This window comes from Schistocerca nitens, chromosome 5 (assembly GCF_023898315.1).
Source record: "Schistocerca nitens isolate TAMUIC-IGC-003100 chromosome 5, iqSchNite1.1, whole genome shotgun sequence".
NCBI lineage: Eukaryota > Metazoa > Arthropoda > Insecta > Orthoptera > Acrididae > Schistocerca > Schistocerca nitens.
Window position 1 is genome coordinate 97624382 of NC_064618.1, and position 19349 is coordinate 97643730.

The 19349-nt window shown below is 43.8% G+C and overlaps 1 protein-coding gene across 2 annotated transcripts in view; it reads right to left on the bottom strand.

Annotated features, from left to right (window-relative positions):
* Positions 1 to 772: 772 nt before the first annotated feature.
* LOC126259864 (uncharacterized) overlaps positions 773 to 19349 on the bottom strand; it is an 81604-nt gene continuing 63027 nt past the window's right edge. For both annotated transcript variants that reach the window (XM_049956922.1, XM_049956923.1), the window contains exon 8: positions 773 to 1329. In XM_049956922.1, coding sequence (XP_049812879.1) covers positions 1243 to 1329 — 87 coding nt within the window. In that variant the 3' untranslated portion in view covers positions 773 to 1242. The remainder of the gene's footprint in view (positions 1330 to 19349) is intronic.

Below are 19349 nucleotides of genomic sequence, written 5' to 3' on the forward strand. Positions count from 1 at the left end.
AAATTTAACCACACATTAGCAGATATTCGACTGGCTGTCGTCAGAAAGCCCAGAAATGACAACCATCCTACCCAAAATCTGTCCCACCCTCCTCAAGTGGTAGTCCCCCTCAATAAATTAAACTGCCTGGCTCACCACTGTACCATAAACACTCTCAAGTCCTTAATAATTGACCATATCCTTGGGGAAGACACAGGTCTAACCCTTGCAGTGTGCTAGAAGTCCAGCACATTCCACCCTAGCAGAAGCCACCTGTAAAACCAGTCATGCATAACAGTTCTGTATAGTTTCCACAGAGCCTTTTCCAAGGGGGCATGACCACTACCAAATGGTGGCCAAAAGCAGAGAACACCTGTCAGTGACATCACACTGTTGAGCACAACACATACTACTTCAATGGCTGCTCTACAAACCATGCCACTTTGGTGTCTGGATACCCCCATTACCACATTCTCTGAATTACGTGGATGGGAATTGTTTTTACGAAGCGTTTGTCCTTCAATTTCACATCTGTGATAGCACTTTGTATTACATAAGTTTGAAGAATGACATGTTCAACAGCTCGGCAACATTCTCTACCTTGTATATGAGCCTGTCAACCATCAAACACCTTAACTCTACAGTGAATGATTACGTTTCTCTCCTCCTGTATTTTTCAAGGTGGTTTACTGTCTCAGTAACAACTTAGTAACACACTACACTATTCACTCATTTCTATAGTGTAATACTGTTGCAAAAAGACTTTTCTGTACAGTAAAATAAAGACAGTAAAATGAAAACAATAGAAAATATTTATTCTTTATAAACCAATAAACTTCAGGTATACGAAAAATCCTGCAGTACAATACAGAGATTTGCTTCATGCATGCTATTTAGTCCATATGTAACTTGGAATTATTAAATGCAAAATATCTGCATATGATTTAAGATATGAGTGGAACAGCTGCAAATCGCCACTACCAAATTAGGTAAATTTAACTGTCCAAATTAGGAAACAGCATTTATACAGTAGCAATTACACAGTTACGATAAGGCAGCATAACTTTTACATTCAAACAATTTTAAATGTTACTCATATAAAACTATATGTCTTTGTAAATCTCTTAACAAAAATTTACACTTACAGTAAACACTATTGTGTGGGATCTACAAACAAGAACTAGTCATTTCTCTGCAACCACAAAATACCCAAAAACCATAATCATGAACCTGACATTTAGGCATAATCACTCTGGAATAAGGTTACAAGAACCTGTAACGGTATGCTATTGCTCCTAGGAGAACAACTGCAACACTGCTGCACGCTATGCCCCAAGTTCGATAAGAAATCTGCAACAAAGTAAAATAAAAATCAGCACAGGTGTGAAAATTCATATTATGTGTGTATTTCTTTTACCCAGCTATTTTTATTGCTACATTAGTTGTTAAAAAGAAAAAAAATGCATGTGTGCACTGGGTTCTAGTACTTTTAAGTATTTACTGAAATTATTTATCGGGAGGGCAGCCTTGTAAGGAAGTGATAAAAAGCAGTTTAGATGAAGAGAACAGAAGCTTTTGAAATATAGTTTTACCAACAAAAGCTGAAGGTTATATGGGGGATGTTAAACACATAATGACTAACACAGGACAGTATTAAAGTGACACAAGCTGAAATAACATGAATATTTGGATCCAGGTGTTCTCTTTTCACCTAACTTTACTTTATATGTTGACAATGTTACAAGCAAATGTCAAAAACTATTTCCAAAACACTACAATAAGCAATACCAGATAAAGTGCTCTTTGAAGAGGATAATGATTTTAGCTCAAACAAAAGATTATCTGCAACAAGGCTGTACTTGCTTTTGAAAAGACAAACAAGAATATGCAATAAATATTCACAAAAAATGAAAAATGCTGATGTGCTTTGCAAGATCCCAAGTGAAATGGTCCTCACTGATGTGGAATACGTCAAATTTTGAACATACTGTCATTTGAAAGTTAATACACTTGTCACAAAACATGTAAATATTCAATATACTGAGACAATTCTTAGGCATCATCAATTAGAAAAAATCACTTCCTAAAATATTTACACTGATTACATTACTACACTGAAGTTTTACAGAAGTCAAATTTTACACTGATGTTATTAATTACATACACGCATTGGTCAGTTCTGCTAGGAAACGTGTCAGTTGAGTAGAAGGAGGTTGCCACCAATAAATCCTATTTGCTCCTCTTAAATTAAACTTTATTAATAGTTAAATTTTTAAAGCTCCTGGTAAGCTATTGAAAATGTATGCTCTTTAATAATGGACACCTTTCTGTAACAAAGTCAGTGGTTTTAAATATTTGTGAGTATTACACTTAATTCTGGTACTGATTTCATGAAGTGAGCCATTACTTTGGTGTGGTGTGTTGGGGCTTATGGGCGCTCAACATCGAGGTCATCAGCACCCGCCATTACTTTGAACGAGATTTTTAATGGCAAATTTCACTGAGAAATAAATACTTTTATTGTAAAGCAATAGTTACTATCCCCAGTTCCTTAAAAAAGTCTGAGCAGGGCATTCGAGAGTTTACACCACTACTAATTCATATTACACATTTTTTGACTGAGAACTAGTTTGGCTCGAGTTCCCACAAAAAATAACTATGTACAACATTATGATACAATAGCAAAGTATGCCAACTTTTTTATTTTTGCATCACCTATGTCTGACAACACCTGTAGTCTGTGGTATCCTCCTCCCAGCTGAACTTATAATAAAAGCTGTAATTTCATGTATCTGACACTATCAAACCCTATCTGCTTGTCATATTTTAGGCATATACTGGGGGGAAATTTCTTACCAGTTCTAATCTGCATATAGGATGTTTTTCGATGTTTGGTTCCTAGCCACTTCTTGTCATTAATGTCAATAAAAATTACATTAACTGATCTTTGTAAGGCTATACATGATTTGCTATTTATAGCAATGTTTGTATCAACTATGAACTAAACAAACGTGGCATCTGCTCATGTTACTGATGAAATGCCATTGATTTGCACACGCAACTAATGAAAATGAGCCTTCCCATGCCAAGTGGTCTAATTTTGGATAAAGCTCCCACAAGACCATCATTGACTTTGATGAATTTTTTTTATGAACTTTCACAATGTTCTCTATGAACACTAATAAAGTTTTACTTTCACTGATTCAGCAATTGCAGTAATATAATCATTTGTTTGACACCATAGTGTAGCTTTTGACAGTGCACCACTGATTGTGAGACATAAAATTTTTTCTTGGCAGAAACTACAGTATTCAGTCTTATTATTTTCTTTGCACTCTCTTACATGGAATAGTAAAAAACCATTTCATGAGAAAATTCCTCATATATAATTTGAAGCAATGCCACTAAAAAAACAGACAGTTTTAAAAATGAAGTTTACCTTTTTGTAACTCTGAAGTGTGTCTATAATATGTCTATAATAAACATGAAACTCTGCATGTGATAACTTACCAACACAAGGCATTTCTACTGCTTCCCAGTACTTTACAAATTGAGAGCAAAGGAAGATTTTTGTAAAAACGCAAAAAATGGGCACTTATAGCCCATTTTTGTTCAAAAAAAGTACTCTGCAAAATGTTTTATAGAATTTTGTAAACCACCTAAACTCTAATGACAAGACAAAAATATAGTGAAACCATGCCTGTACTATGTTGGTACTCCAATCTGACTTTTTATTGAGTTTTTCAATTGTTTAGTAGTGCCTGGGGAAAGCAAAATCAGAAGTCCTAATGAAATGTAAGTGAGCTTGAATCTGAAAACTCCAAAAAATGCAAAACGTTTTTTAAACATCTCTGAATTGTAAAAGACTTCTCTATTTAAGAAGGAAAGGGCATAAAAAAATCAAATAAGGATAGTGAAGTGTCGGCAGAAGTGCCAACACCGTGTTGTTTGAGGAAGCCAAAATGCACGCTATAAGCTCACGCAGGCTGGCGCGAGGTCTGAAACAGGATACGTAATGAATGCTATAAAGAAAAGTACGTAGCTGCTGGAATACTTAACTTTAATCCACAATTGGTGAACATTGGTCTTGTTGATACAGTATTATCATCTCAATATAACTTGGTGATGGCGCCTTGCTAGGTCGTAGCAATTGACTTAGCTGAAGGCTATGCTAACTATCGTCTCGGCTAATGAGAGCATAATTCTCAGTGAACCTTTCCTAGCAACGTCGGCTGTACAACTGGGCGAGTGCTAGTAAGTCTCTCGAGACCTGCCGTGTGGTGGCGCTCGGTCTGCGATCACTGACAGTGGCGACACGCGGGTCCGACATGTACTAATGGACCGCGGCCGATTTAAAGCTACCACCTAGCAAGTGTGGTGTCTGGCGGTGACACCACAGATAGTTTTGTATAATATGTATACTAAGTTGATCAAATTACTGTAGCTTCACAAGCATGGCAGTTTGCAGCCTGCTATTAAAGAATGTGTGTCCTGGACCAGAAGCTATAGAATCTGCAGTTGCTAGCTATTTCATACTGTATGATTCACAGGAAATAATTGTGTATAAGCAATATGGGACAGTGGAGCTACACAGTCTTTACAAAGTGCTGTCATTACACTGCCAGACATCAAAGTTTGTATCTTAAAGCCCTTAAATTTTATCTAAAGTAAGATGAGTTGATTATCATAATAGATTTTTCTAAAAATTATTCAAGGGAAAGTAGTCAAATATCAACCCCACCATTTGTCTATTTTACCAAAATCAGAAGATGGAATCTACAGATTTTTGCTATGTCAGTGACTGGCATGGCATAAATATTGCTCACGTTTTATCAAGGAGCTGATCAAATACATAAAAACATAGTTTGCTCCGATTTCCCACATCAATTACTTCAGTGGTGGCTCGAGTGTCCAACAAAACTTTCAGAAAGTTTCTCAATTTGTACTACCACAAAAGAGACTACAAAGGCAAAATAATGTACTTTCTTTTTTGATCTACCTATGGAAAGTCACCTTGCTATGGGACTGGAGATACAACAAAGTTATAAGCAGCAAGATCAAGTTTTCAACGGCCAGTTAATAGGCAGATTCTTATGACTGTAGATCTGTTTCTCTTCTGCACTGAAAGCATTAATTAGTTGGTTGGTTTAAGAGGGGAGGAAAAGGGACCAAACTGCTTGGTCATCGGTCCCTTGTCCTGATAAACAATTCCACAAGGGAAAGAATAAAACAAAAGACACGTACAACACAATATCGAAAGGAGGGAAAAACCACAAGAATGAAGGAAGGGAACAAACACTAAAAGGAACAAAAGAGGACACGAAAACGGAGGCGCAAGAAATTAAAACAAGAAAGCAGATTACCGTGGCTGGCCGATCACGTAAATATAAAGGAGAAGCCAGCCACTGGCTGGCAACACATTAAAACCTCCAACCTAACAGCAGAAGGGGAGAGAAAATAAAGGAACAAATGACAAGCACTAAAACCTATATAGAAGGATAAACTCATCCCTAATGCATAAAATCTTAAACAAGATCAACCGTTAAGGTGTTGTCTGCTAAAATTAACTGTAACAAGTCCGGTAAACAAAGTTTATGATGCAGGGCAGCCAAAGAAGGACAGCTTAAAAGTATGTGGGCCACTGTCAACCGCACGCCGCACCAGCTCTGAGGTGGATCTTCACGGTGCAGGAGATAGGCGTGGGACGCCAAAACGTGGCCAATGCGGAGCCGCCAGAGAACCAAAGGGCCTCTGTGAGAGGCCCACATAGAGCACTTCCACACATTCATAGTTTCCTTAATGGCACGCTGTTTATTGTGAGTACTGAGATTATGCCATGCCACCTCCCAAAGCTGAATAACCTTGCAGTGTGATAATGAATGCTGGTCGATAATGGGGATGTCTATCTCCAGAAGCGGTTTCCGTGTAGCCTGTTTGGCCAGCCTCTCAGCAAGTTCATTTCCTGGAAATCCGACGTGATCTGGGGTCCACACAAACACCACTGAATGGCTGGATCGTTCTAGGGCATAGACGGACTCCTGGATGGTCGCTACCAAAGTATGGCGAGGTAGCACTGGTAAATAGCTTGGAGGCTACTCAAGCAGTCAGTTCAGAGAAGAAATGACTCACCAGGGCATCAGCAGAGATACTCAAGAGCACGAGAATGGCCGCCAGCTCTGCAGTGATAACACTGCAGCCATCTGGCAAGGAGTGCTGTTCACGATGTCCTCTATGAACATACACGAAGCCAATGTGATCAGCCAGTGAGCCATTGGTGTAAACAACTTCATTGCCCCGGTACATGTCAAGAATCGAGAGGAAGTGACAGCAGAGAGCCGCAGGGTTTACTGAGCCCTTAGGGCCATGGGAAAGGTCCAGACAAAGCTTCGGCCTAGGTTTACCTCATGGAAGTGTACGTGAATGGACCTCAAGTAGAGGTGGTGAAGGGGAGGACTCCAGTCCAGACAGAAGGGACCGGATGCGAACTGCAATCTGAAGCCCTGACCTGGGCTGCCGAGGCGGGAGTTGAATCGGCATGGTTGGGAAAAGGAGACGGTAATTTGGATGCTCAGGATACCTAAGAATGTGTGCAACGTAACTGGCGAGCTGAAGAGCTCCCACTCTGTAAATGGGGCATTATAGGGTTTACTGTGGCAAGCAGTGAACGAAAGGACTTTCCCTTCCATCCGCCGTTTGAGGGTGCGAAAGGCTGGGCGGTAGTTCTCAGACACAGAGGCTCGAGCAAAGTGCTCTGCTATTGCGTTGGCAGATAATACACCATGTATGTTAACAACATGGGCACCTGTAGGGGTCTGGTAACCAAAAACACATCTGATCTATGTCCAGACTTGGGAAGGTGATGTATGACACCCAATGGTTGAGACATACCTCTCCCAACACTCCTGTTTCTGTCTTTTTATAAGCTGGCGAATGCACGCATGGAGTCGTTTAAAAGCTGTTACGTGCTCCAGAGAAGGGTGCCGTTTATGTCACTGTAGAGCCAGCCTATGCTCTTTAATGGCCTCAGCAATTTCCGGCGACCACCAAGGCACTGTCTTTCGCCGGGTGCACCCTGAGGAACAAGGGACTGAGTTTTCCGCCGCAGACGCGATCGTTCTAGTGACCCTCTCAACCACTACATCGATGGTATCTTGTGGGGGAGATTTAATGATGACAGCAGAGGTGAAAGCTTCCCAGTCTGCCTTGTTTAAAGCCCATCTGGGTAGGTGGCCATGAGCATGACGCCGGGGGAGTGACAAGAAGATGAGGAAGTGGTCACTACCACACGAGTTGTCATGGGCACTCCAGTGGACAGATGAGAGAAGTTCTGGGCTGCAAAGTTATAAATCAATGGCCAAGTAAGTACCATGAGCCACACTTAAATGTGTGGGGGCCCCTGTATTTAAGAGGCAGAGGTCAAGCTGAGACAGTACATTTTTGACACCTCTAACTCTGCCAGTAAGCTTGGTACCACCCCACAAGGGGTTATGGGCCTTAAAATCTCCCAGAAGTAGGAAAGGTTTAGGAAGTTGATGAATCAGTGCAGCCAGTAAGTTCACGGGTACTGCACCATCTGGAGGACAATATACATTGCAGACAGTTATTTCCTGTGTCATCCTTATCCTGATAGCCACAGCTTCAGGAGGAGTTTGAAGGGGCTCAGGTTCACTAGATACCGAGTTCAGGATATACACAAACTCCACCTGACACACTATTATATTTGCTACAGTTCTTGTAATATCCTCTATAGCCGCAGAGGGCAGGGGTCTGCATTGTTGGGAACCTAGTTTCCTGGAGGGCAATGCATAAAGCAGGTGTGAAGCTTAACATTTGGCGTAGCTCAGTCAGGTGGTGAAAAAACCGCAGCAATTCCACTCGAAGATGACATTATCGTGAGGCTGGGAAAGCATGAAGCACTCAAGGAGGCATATTACATTGCAGGGACACCTGCTGCCACCAATTGAGTACCGTTCTATCAACATCCTTTGTGTCTGAGGGTCCAGCGAGATCTAGGTCCTCATGGGACACTACAATCTCCACCTAACCCTCAGACACAGAGCTTGTAGGTAGTGGTGGTATTGGTGCCACCATATGTCTGGGTTCTTCAGAAATCATCTTCTTTTAGGGTTTCTCTCGCTGCTCCTTTGGTTTTTGCTAGCTGGGAGGGCTTCACTCTCACCTGACTCGCTGCTTCAGCCACTGGCAGGAGTCCACTTTGCCACTGGTAGGAACCTTGGAAGGGAGTGACCAAGGGACCCCTTTCTAGCGAGAAGATCTGTAGAAAATTTACCCTTCTCCGACTAAGAAGTGGGGACTGATGTCCCTGATGGTTGGTGTGGTGAGAGGGGGGGGGGGGGGGGGGGGGTGCTTCTCCCGAAATAGGTGGTGCAGGAGCAACAGGGAGGGAAGTGCCCCCAACCATCAAGGGGCCCAGTGTAGTCTTATGGCGCCGAGGGCTGACTGGAATTGGTGCAACGGATGGGGCTGGAAACAGTATTAGAAGTGGTGTAAGATAATGTCATGTGCATGGGATGGAGCCTTTCAAATTTCCTTTTAGACTCAGTGTAGGTCAGTCGGTCCAGGGTCTTTTATTCCAAGATTTTCCTCTCTTTCTGTAAAATCCTGCATTCTGGTGAGTAAGGTGAATGATGCTCTCCGCAGCTGACACAGATTGGAAGCAGGGCACATGGAGTATTGGGATGCCAAGGACATCCACAATTTCAGCAGGTGACGCTGGAAGTACAGCGGGAAGGACTTCCAGCACTTAAAGCACCAAATCATGGGAGGGATATACGGTATGACATCACATTGGTATACCATCACCTTGACCTTCTCGGGTAATGTGTCACCCTCAAAGGCCAAGATGAAGGCACTGGTGGCTACCGGATTATCGTTTGAACCCCTATGTACGTGCCAGATGAAATGAACACCTCGCCACTAAATTGGTGCTCAGCTCAGACTGCAAAAGAAGGTCCATGTGGAATATAATATCCTGGACCATATTTAAGTTCTTATGGGGCATGATAGTAACAGAAACATCCCCCAACTAGTCACAAGCAAGTAATTTCCGTGACTGAGCAGAGGATGCTGTTTTTATCAAGACTGACCCTGACCACATTTTGGACAATCCCTCCAGCCCCCCAACTTGTCCCGTAAATGCTCTACAGAAAACTGAGGCTTCATTGACACAAAGGATTCCCCATCAGCTCTCGTACATACTAGGTACCAGGGCAAATAAGATTCGCTGCCATCGTTAGCCTGGCGTTCCTCCCATGGTGTGGCCAGGGAGGGAAATGATTTGGGGGTCATACTTCCGTGCGTTAAATTGAGCCCTTGAATGCTTAGACTGCTGGTGGTTGAGATGATGTACTACACTTCATGGCATGTGATCCACCCTGATGCCACACACTCTGACCAGGGGCCCCTCCCACGGGCACCACCCAGCCACAGCAAAGACCACCTGGCAGGATGGTCATTGCTGGGAGTCCCAATGCCCCAGAGTGACTGGCATCTACTCCTTGGCATACATGGGGAGTTAACAGTGCGGGCATCAGCAGAGTGATCCCAGTGTGGTCAGGGAGCTACAATCAACACAGTACATGGCAGCCACATCATGACGGACTGGGTACCATGCTGGATATGAAGTGCAAAAGAAGTCCACGGTCATCGACGGCACAGAAAATGATACTGCATATTGGATGGGGAAAACGCACCCAGGAAGGTGTCCTCGCCCAAGAGATGGAGAATGAGCAGAACAACAAAGCCACAATGATAAAGGATGTGGAAGGTCTCAGTGCAGCATGGACGCGAAGCACCATGTAAGGTGCCTTCCCCAATTGGCTCGCTCTTCGGGAATGCCATCACATAAAGGCCGAAACGTGTGCGACTCCTTTTAGTCGCTTCTTACTACAGGCAGGAATACCTCAGGCCTATTCTAATCCCTAGACCCAAAGGGTGGAAAAGCATTAATTCCATTAAAGTGGCTTTCATCAGAAATTGAAGAAAATAAATCACCACAAGAAAAGAGGTTTAAACATGGATATACTCGTGCAGGAACTTCAGATGATCTCCATGTTTTGCCAACTGATTGAACATCAATTCAGGTGGGCAGAGTTTGAAAGGATTCATCCTCTTTTTCTGGGCAAAATTAGTGTGACAGTGGAGTGAGTATATTTACACAAGACCTCAAGCCAGAACAATATCATATATTTCTTTATCTCCATTCTCACACAAAGCCTTAACTTCAGCATATTTCAACCAAAAATAGAAGTAGAAATCTACATAAAATCTACTACTTATCTGGAATAATCAATTGTTATTTTAAAAATAACAAAAGATATATTGTTTAAACTATACAAAGTAATGGCAGTACTAACACTGCTGTGTGGAAATGGTGTACACTTACTAAATGATACATCAAAAGCATAGAAAGTTCAGAAATAATTCTTATTTATGTGTCTATAGCTGGTGTAAACTTTTTAGTCAGTCTTCTCCTGCATAGACTGTTTCTTTTATTTTTGAAAAAAGTCTTATTTCAATATTCAACAACTAATTCGTTTCACCTCCTAGAATGTTACGATCAAGCTACAGCGTGACAATTATTGAACTATATGAAATAAAATAGTCTTAACTTATTAACGGTTTTCATTAGGATGTTCAAACTGCACGGTTGGCCGTGGGGCATGATGGGAATTAGTATAAGCCATATGGTTTGGTTTATATATGAAGTCCACTTTCATTTGAATAGGCTTGTCAATAAGCAAAATTGGCATATTTGGGAGACAGAGATTCTGTATTTCACAATCAAGAAGTCTGTTCATCCTTGACTGTGCGATGTTCAGTCACAGAATAATCAGTGTGATTTCCCTTGATGGCACAGTGGCTACCGAATGGTATGTGAAGCTTTTTGAAGACTATTTCATTCCCATTATCCCAACTGAGCCTGATTTTGACAAGATGTGCTTCATGCAAGATGGAGTTCGATCCCATCAAAGCAGGAGAACGTTTGGTATTCTGGAGGAGCACTTTGGGGACGCACTCTGGCTCTGGGGTACCCAGAGGCCACTGGCATGCGCATCAATTGGTCACCATGTTCTCCAGACCTGAACACATGCAACTTCTTTTTGTGGGTCTATATTAAGGAAAAGGTGTACACAAATAACCCCAAAACCATTGCTGAGCTGAGTCATTTAGGAGGTCATCGATAGCACTGATGTTCCGACACTTCAACAGATCATGCAGAGTTTCACGATTTGTTTGTGCGACATTATCGTCAATGATGGCAGGCCCATCAAACATGTCAGACATTTAGATGTTGAATAAAGTGAAGGCAGGCCATACTAAGAAATTTCAGTTTTTTTTATTCATACAGTTCAATAATTGTTACACTGTACATTTTGATGGTAGTTTGAAAAAGTCTAAGGACAGAATATAAAGAAATGACTTACTTCAGAGGAACTTTTTTTATATTTCAGTGTGGTCACCCTGTACATTAACATACTTGGTCCAGCAATGTTCCACTGCCTAGAGGCCATCCCGGAAATTAGATTCCTCCAGGCCTTCAAAGTACCTGTCAATTCTAGCTGTCAGTTACTTCATTTTAAAAGAATCTCTATCCAGCAAAGAAAATTTTGAGCTTGTTGGGGAAAAAGACTGAAGTCTTAAGGAGCCAAATGAGGTGAATACAACACATATGGCAACAATTCATATCTTCGTTCATGTATTTTTGCCAAGGTAATGATGCTTGTGTGTGAGTGCACAATATCTTGAAACCTGAATTTCTTCCTTGCCAAATCTGGCATTTTTGTGTATCTTTTGCTGTTGTTGGTGCAGGAGGTTAGAGTGGAATTGTCTCAAAATTGTTTAACAAGTGGGAAGATGACCGATCACCAGAGTATCTTATGCATCCTAGAAAACGACACCACAACCTTTGCAGTTCATTGTGTTGCTTTTGCTTTCTCTGATGGTGGTGGTCCAAAGGATGACCCTTTATTACACAGTAACCTCACTACGCTAGCACTGACATGGTTTTTTTTTTTTTTTTTTTTTTTTGCGCAAAACTGCTATGGTCATTAGCGCCCGGTCCGTGACTTAGGAAACAGTAAAAACCGAAAATGGAAACAGACAGAAATGGGAACGAAAATGAAAAAATCAGAGAAACTAAAAGCAGAAGGAAGGCTTAAAAAACCACTACAGAAAGGGGTTGGTTGTCCCCAAAAAAAGCTTCAAATGACAGACGTCATCTCACTGGCACTAATAAACTCGAGAACGCGATCGGCCGAGTGCGTGTCATCTGCTAAAATGGACGATATATCAGGCGACAGCTGTAGATGAACGCGTAACGGAGTAAAATAGGGGCACTCAATTAAAAGGTGTCTTACCGTCCACGGCTGAGAGCAGTGGGGACACAGTGGGGGAGGATCGCCACTTAAAAGATGTCTATGGCTACAAAGACAGTGCCCTATCCGGAGTCTAGCTAAAATTACCTCCTCCCGACAATGCATTCGGGAGGAAGAAGTCCAAGCACAAGGAAGAGCTTTCACGTCCCGCAATTTATTATGGGGAAGTGTCGACCAATGTGCGTGCCATAAAAGAACAACTCGACGACATAAAACGCTCCGTAGATCTGTGAAGGGAATCGATTGAATAGCTGGCCAAAGATGATAGACTGCAGCCTTGGCCGCTATATCGGCCGCCTCATTTCCACAGATACCAACGTGTCCCGGGATCCAGAGGAACGCCACCGAGATGCCCCCCAGGTGGAGCAGGTGCAGACAGTCCTGAATCCGGTGGACCAGAGGGTGGACAGGGTAAAGAGCTTGGAGACTGAGGAGAGAGCTGAGAGAATCTGAGCAGATAACATACTGTACCCACTGATGGCGGCAGATGTATTGGACAGCCTGGAGAACAGCGTAAAGCTCCGCAGTATAAATCGAACACTGGTCGGGAAGCCAAAATTGATTTCGGGTGTCGCTAACAATATAGGCACTCCCTACACCTAACGATGTTTTCGAGCCATCAGTGTAAATAAATGTGGCTTCCTTCATTTGTGCACATGGAGCAGCAAATGCCCGACGATAAACAAGTGAAGGGGTACCATCCTTGGGAAATTGACAAAGGTCACGGAGCAGGCAGATCCGGGGACGGAGCCAAGGCGGTGCTGTACCCCAAGTTGTCAAGAAGGTTTTAGGAAAGCGGAAAGAAAGAGAATGGAGCAGTTGACGGAAGCGGACTCCCGGTGGTAGTAGGGAGGAGGGGCGGCCTGCATACCCTACATCAAAGCAGGCGACGAAAAAAATGTCATGGGCTGTATTAGCAGGCATGGAAGACAGATGGCTAGCATAACGACTCAGAAGGACTGCTCGCCGATTGGACAGCGGAGGTTCAGCAGTTTCAGCATAAAGGCTTTCCACAGGGCTAGTGTAAAAAGCTCCAGACACTAAACGTAATCCACGGTGGTGGATAGAGTCGAGACGACGAAGAATAGACGGCCGAGCAGAGGAGTAGACTATGCTTCCATAGTCCAATTTCGAGTGCACTAAGGTGCGATAGAGGCGGAGAAGGACCACTCGGTCCGATCCCCAGGAGGTACCATTCAGGACACGGAGGGTGTTGAGAGATCGCAGACAGCGAGCCGAAAGATAGGAAATGTGGGAGGACCAGCACAGTTTTCTGTCAAACATAAGACCCAAGAATTTAGCAACGTCCGAAAACGGAAGGTTGACAGGTCCTAGATGTAAGGAGGGAGGAAGAAACTCCTTACGTCACCAAAAATTAACACAAACGGTCTTACTGGGAGAAAAACAGAAGCCGGTTTCGATGCTCCAAGAGTGGAGGCGATCGAGACATCCTTGAAGACGTCTTTCAAGAAGGCTGGTCCGTTTAGAGCTGTAGTAGATCGCAAAATCATCCACAAAGAGGGAGCCCGAGACATCAGGAAGGAGACAATCCATAACTGGATTTATGGCAATGGCAAACAGTACAACACTTAGCACAGAGTCCTGGGGTAGCCCATTTTCTGGGGAGAAAGTACGGGAGAGAATAGTGTTCGCCCGCACTCTAAATGTGCGCTCTGCCATAAATTCGCAAAGAAAAAGGGGCAGCCGACCCCGAAATCCCCAAGAGAACAGTGTGCGGAGGATGACTGTCCTCCAACAGGTATCGTATGCTCTCTCCAGATCAAAAAATATTGCTACTGTTTGGTGTTTCCAGAGAAAATTGTTCATGATATAAGTGGAGAGAGCAACAAGATGGTCAACTGCAGAACAATGCTTTCGGAAACCGCATTGGGCAGGTGTTAAAAGACTGCGGGACTACAGCCACCAAGCTAAACGGCAATTCACCATACGCTCCAAAACCTTACATACACTACTCGTGAGAGAAATGGGGCAATAGCTAGAGGGGAGATGTTTGTCCTTTCCAGGTTTCGGAACAGTAACGACGATAGCTTCCTGCCATTGTCTGGGAAAAGTACTGTCGGTCCAAATTCGATAACAAGGGCGAAGGAGGTAACGCAAACTATGGGTTGATAAATGCAGCAACATTTGGATGTGGATACCATCCGGTCCTGGGGCGGAGGAGCGAGAAGAAGAGAGGGCATGTTGGAGTTCCCGCATGGAGAAAACAGTATTATAGCTTTCGCGATTTTGAGAGAAGAAAGCAAGAGGTTGCACTTCCGCTGCAAGTTTCTTTGGGAGAAACGCTGGCGGGTAATTTGAAGAGCTCGAAATCCCAGAAAAGTGTTGACCCAATGAGTTAGAAATTGTGATGGGGTCCACTAATGTATCATGCGCGACAGTGAGCCCAGAGACCGGGGAGAAACTAGGCGCGCCAGATAACCGTCGAATCCGACTCCAAACTTCCGAGGAGGGAGTGAAGGTGTTAAATGAGCTAGTAAAGAATTTCCAGCTTGCCTTCTTGCTATTGGGGATGACACGACGGCATCGTGCACGGAACTGCTTATAGCGGATACAGGTGGCCAAGGTAGGATGGTGGCGGAAAACGCGAAGAGCACATCACCACTCACGTATTGCGTCACGGCATGCCTCATTCCACCAAGGAACTGGGGGGGCGCCGGGGCAATTTGGAGGTGCGTGGTATTGAACGTTCCGCAGCTGTAAGAATAATGTCTGTATTATGTGTGACCTCATCGTCGACACTAGGAAAGTGACGGTCATCGAATGTCACTAGAGACAAAAAAAGTGTCCAATCGGCTTGGGCAAACTTCCAGCATCGCGGGCGCATATATGGGAGTTGAGGCTGCAGTCTAAGGACACATGGAAAGTGGTCACTGGAGTGTGTATCATCAAGGGCGAACCATTCGAAACGCCGAGCTAGTGGAACAGTACCGACCGAAGGGTCCAAATGAGAGAAATTTGTCGTGGAGGCAGACAAAAATGTAGGGACCCCAGTGCTGAGGCAAACTAGATCCGCTTGGTGGAAGACATCTAGCAATAGTGAGCCACGTGGACAAGGATGTGGAGATCCCCAAAGCAGGTGGTGGGCATTGAAGTCCCCAACCAGCAAATAGGGGGGTGAAAGCTGACCAAGAAGATGAAGGAGATCGGCTCGTGCCATTGGTGTGGACGATGGAATGTATACAGTACAAAGAGAAAAGGTATATCCAGAAAGGAAAAGATGGACAGCGACAGCTTGGAAGGAAGTGTTTAAGGGGATTGGGTGATAATGGAGAGTATCATGGAGAAGAAGCAAGAGTCCTCCATGGGCTGGAGTGCCTTCAACGGAGGGGAGATCAAATCGGACGGACTGAAAAATGGGGGAGAACAAAGCGGTCATGGGGACGCAGCTTTGTTTCCTGAAGACATAAGATGACCAGTGAGTAGGATCGTAAGAGGATCGACAATTCATCCCGATTGGCTCGAATGCTGCGGAGATTCCAGTGGATAATGGACATAGGGTGAACAGAAAATGGAGGAATGTGACCAAGGTTGTCGTCAACTCAACGACTGCTCAGAGCTTGCGACCGACAGCATGGAATGGCATTCAGCCGAAGGCAGAAGATCCTGATCCGTAGGTTGTTCAGGAGCAGCTACTGCCACCAGCGATCAGCCGGTTGATCGGCCGCCAGCAGTGCGCCTCGACAACACAGAAGACGGCGATTTCCACCAGGTGGTGCTGTAGATGAGACACACCTTGGCGGAGAAGGAGATGAACTGGGTTTCTTACTAGCCTTCTTGGTAACATGATGTTTAGATGGAGGAGGAACCGATGGTTGTGAAGTTGGGGTATGTAAAAAATCTTCACGAGTATGCTCTTTTTCGAAGTCTTGGTGTCTGACTTTTGGGCTCGAGATTTAGCAGAACCCCATGAAGGGTGAGCCATAGAGTGATCAGGCGAAAGTGGTGAGGTTGAACGGGCGATCTTTGCGCTGGCCGATCTGACGACCGTGGCACTAAAGGTGAGGTCGCAAGTCTGCGTGGCTGCCTGCTTTGTTGGCTGAGGAGAAGGAAGTTCAGTGCTGTATTTTCCTGTCTGAGGCACAGTGGGCTGTCGTCTGGCGAATAATTTTCGAGCAGCGAAGGTCGACACCTTTTCCTTCACTCTGATTTCCTGAATGAGCTTTTCGTCTTTAAAAATGGGGCAATCTCGAGAGGAAGCAGTGTGGTCACCCATACAGTTGATGCAATGAGGGGATGGAGGTGGACAAGCACCCTCATGGGCATCCTTGCCACACGTAACACATTTGGCCGGATTGGAACAGGACTGGCTGGTGTGACTGAACCGCTGACACCGATAGCAATGCGTAGGGTTTGGGACGTAAGGGCGAACGGAAATTATCTCATAGCCTGCTTTGATTTTCGATGGGAGTTGAACTTTGTCAAATGTCAAGAAGACAGTGCGGGTTAGAATAATGTTCGTGTCAACCCTTTTCATAACTCTATGAACAGCCGTTACGCCCTGGTCAGACAGGTAGTGCTGAATTTCTTTGTCAGACAATCCGTCGAAGGAGCGTGTATAAACGACTCCACGTGAGGAATTTAAAGTGCGGTGCACTTCAACCCGGACAAGGAACGTGTGGAGCAGTGAAGTACACAGCAATTTTGGTGCCTGGAGGGCACCGACTGTTTCTAACAACAAGGTGCCATTCCGTAATCTGGAACAAGACTTTACAGTACCTGCAATTGCGTCGACACCTTTCTGAATAATGAAAGGGTTGACTGTGGAGAAGTCGTGACCTTCGTCAGACCGAGAAACAACAAGGAACTGTGGCAACGATGGAAGAACTGTCTGTGGCTGAGACTAAGTGAATTTACGCTTGTGAGCAGACATAGTGGAAGATGAGGAAACCATTGCAGAAGAATCCCTCATGATTACCGGCGTATCCGATGGCGCGCTCCTCCCTTGTGGGGGCCCTCTCTGAGGGCACTCCCGCCTTAGGTGATTGTTCACACCTCAGGTAATCGTCCCTCCCTGGGCCTGGCCGGTACCAGGGGGTACATACGTGTCCTACCTGTCTACCCAGGGCAGGGAATTACGCGTTACCCCGTCACCGGCTACACACGAAAATGCGTGGGTCGGCCCTCAGACACGCACAGGGAGGAAGAAAGAGAAAGGGAAAAACAAAGAAAGGGAAAGGAAAGAAGAGAAGTCTGAAATGCCGCAGCGGAGAAAAGGGTAAAGAGAAGAGGTAAGGAAAAGAGAAGGACAAAGGAAGGATGAAGACACAAGCAGAGAAGGCGAAGAATGAATTACATTTACGAGCGTCCGTCTCCGGACGTAGGCACAAACCATACTCCCAGAGGGGGAGAAAGGGAAGGAAAGAGCCAGTGGTGAGGGGAGGGGGGGGGGCGAAGATGGGGGATAGGGAAGGATGTGGAAAAGGAAGGTATGCAGCCCGGAAAGGAAGGAGGGCCACATTAGCTCGGGGTCCTGTGCTCGCTAAGCACGTATCCACAAAAGAGTTGTGGACCCCCTGGGGGGGACATATGGTGGTGACTACGGCAGCTTTTCAAACTAACGTCATACATTGAAAATTCTTATGCTTACTGCATGTTATATTACATGCAATATTGATAGCATCCTTAATAAAGGTTCACACAACCATAGCAGGTATGGACGCAACCATCCCAGAGGTAAAGACAGTATGTAAAACAGGATAAGTGAAAGCCTTATGGGGGTTATGCCATTACACTATCATACATAATATTTTGAAATATGTTAGCAAAGCTATTGAACTGAAATCTCGCACAGTGTAATCAGCATCTTACAATCTAAATATGATGCACATCGACCAACCAATTAGGCATGCTACTGTACACAGTGGTACCCCCTATTTTATGTTTCCGTGTGGTCCAGACTTAAAAAACGCAAAATTTAGGAAAATGCTGAGTTGAAGAAAATGTTAAACCCCAAAAATACGAAGAAAAACGCATGTAATTGGCATATATGATTTGAAATCACAATCTCCTCCAATACCTTGTATAGAATCTAAGTGAAGGAAATTAAATACAGAACAATGTTTTTACAATCATTTGTGGTGATGAATTTCATCAGTTATTAAAGACTCAGATGTGATATAACAAGTAAAAACTCACTAAAAAATTGAAATCGGTATCTGGGTACATGGTAATCTAGCTGTTTTCCTCACACAGAAAAAGCAAAAACTGATGAACATGTTGAATTAAACCAAGAACATCACAGCAGCTAAGTGGATAAACCATAAGCATAAATGCGGACATCTGATTAATGACAAACTTTGTCACTATTGCTGTTACTGTTTAATGCTATTCTTACAAGCTACACTTCACAAGCTCACCACCATTAAAGTGTTATTTTAGGCTTGATGAGAGAAAAATAGTTTGCTTCCCCCATTGATGTTACAAGCTTATTAGAAGTCAGCTCAGTGAACTTCAGTACACTGAGTAAAGTTTGAAATAGAGCTCAGGTGCTACAGTTTCACTTCATGCACTATCACTGCTGCCCATCTTTACAGCCTACAGTGTGTGGTGCAAAGTATGTACCCCATATGATTGTACTTTTGACAATAAGCGTATGTGTGGTATTGAGTCAAATGCTTTTTGGAAATCAAGAAATACTGCATCTTAACATCTTGCCTCGAGCCAAAGCTTTCTGTATGTCATGTGAGAAAAATATGAATTGGGTTAACAGCCTTGACATACAACCTGAATTTATTTGGAAATTGTGAAATGTCATTTGACAATATTCTGCTGTGGTAGGCATTGAAGGTACAACACATTATTCTCTTGACAGCCAAACGTATTTTATTCAGCATGTTTCTACTTATGGCCCTATGCTTTGTTTAACAACTATTATGCAGTAATCTGTTTCTTTGGAAGTGTCTTTACAGTGACTGTTTACCTCAGAGGTTTCTCCCCTTATGAACTGTTCTA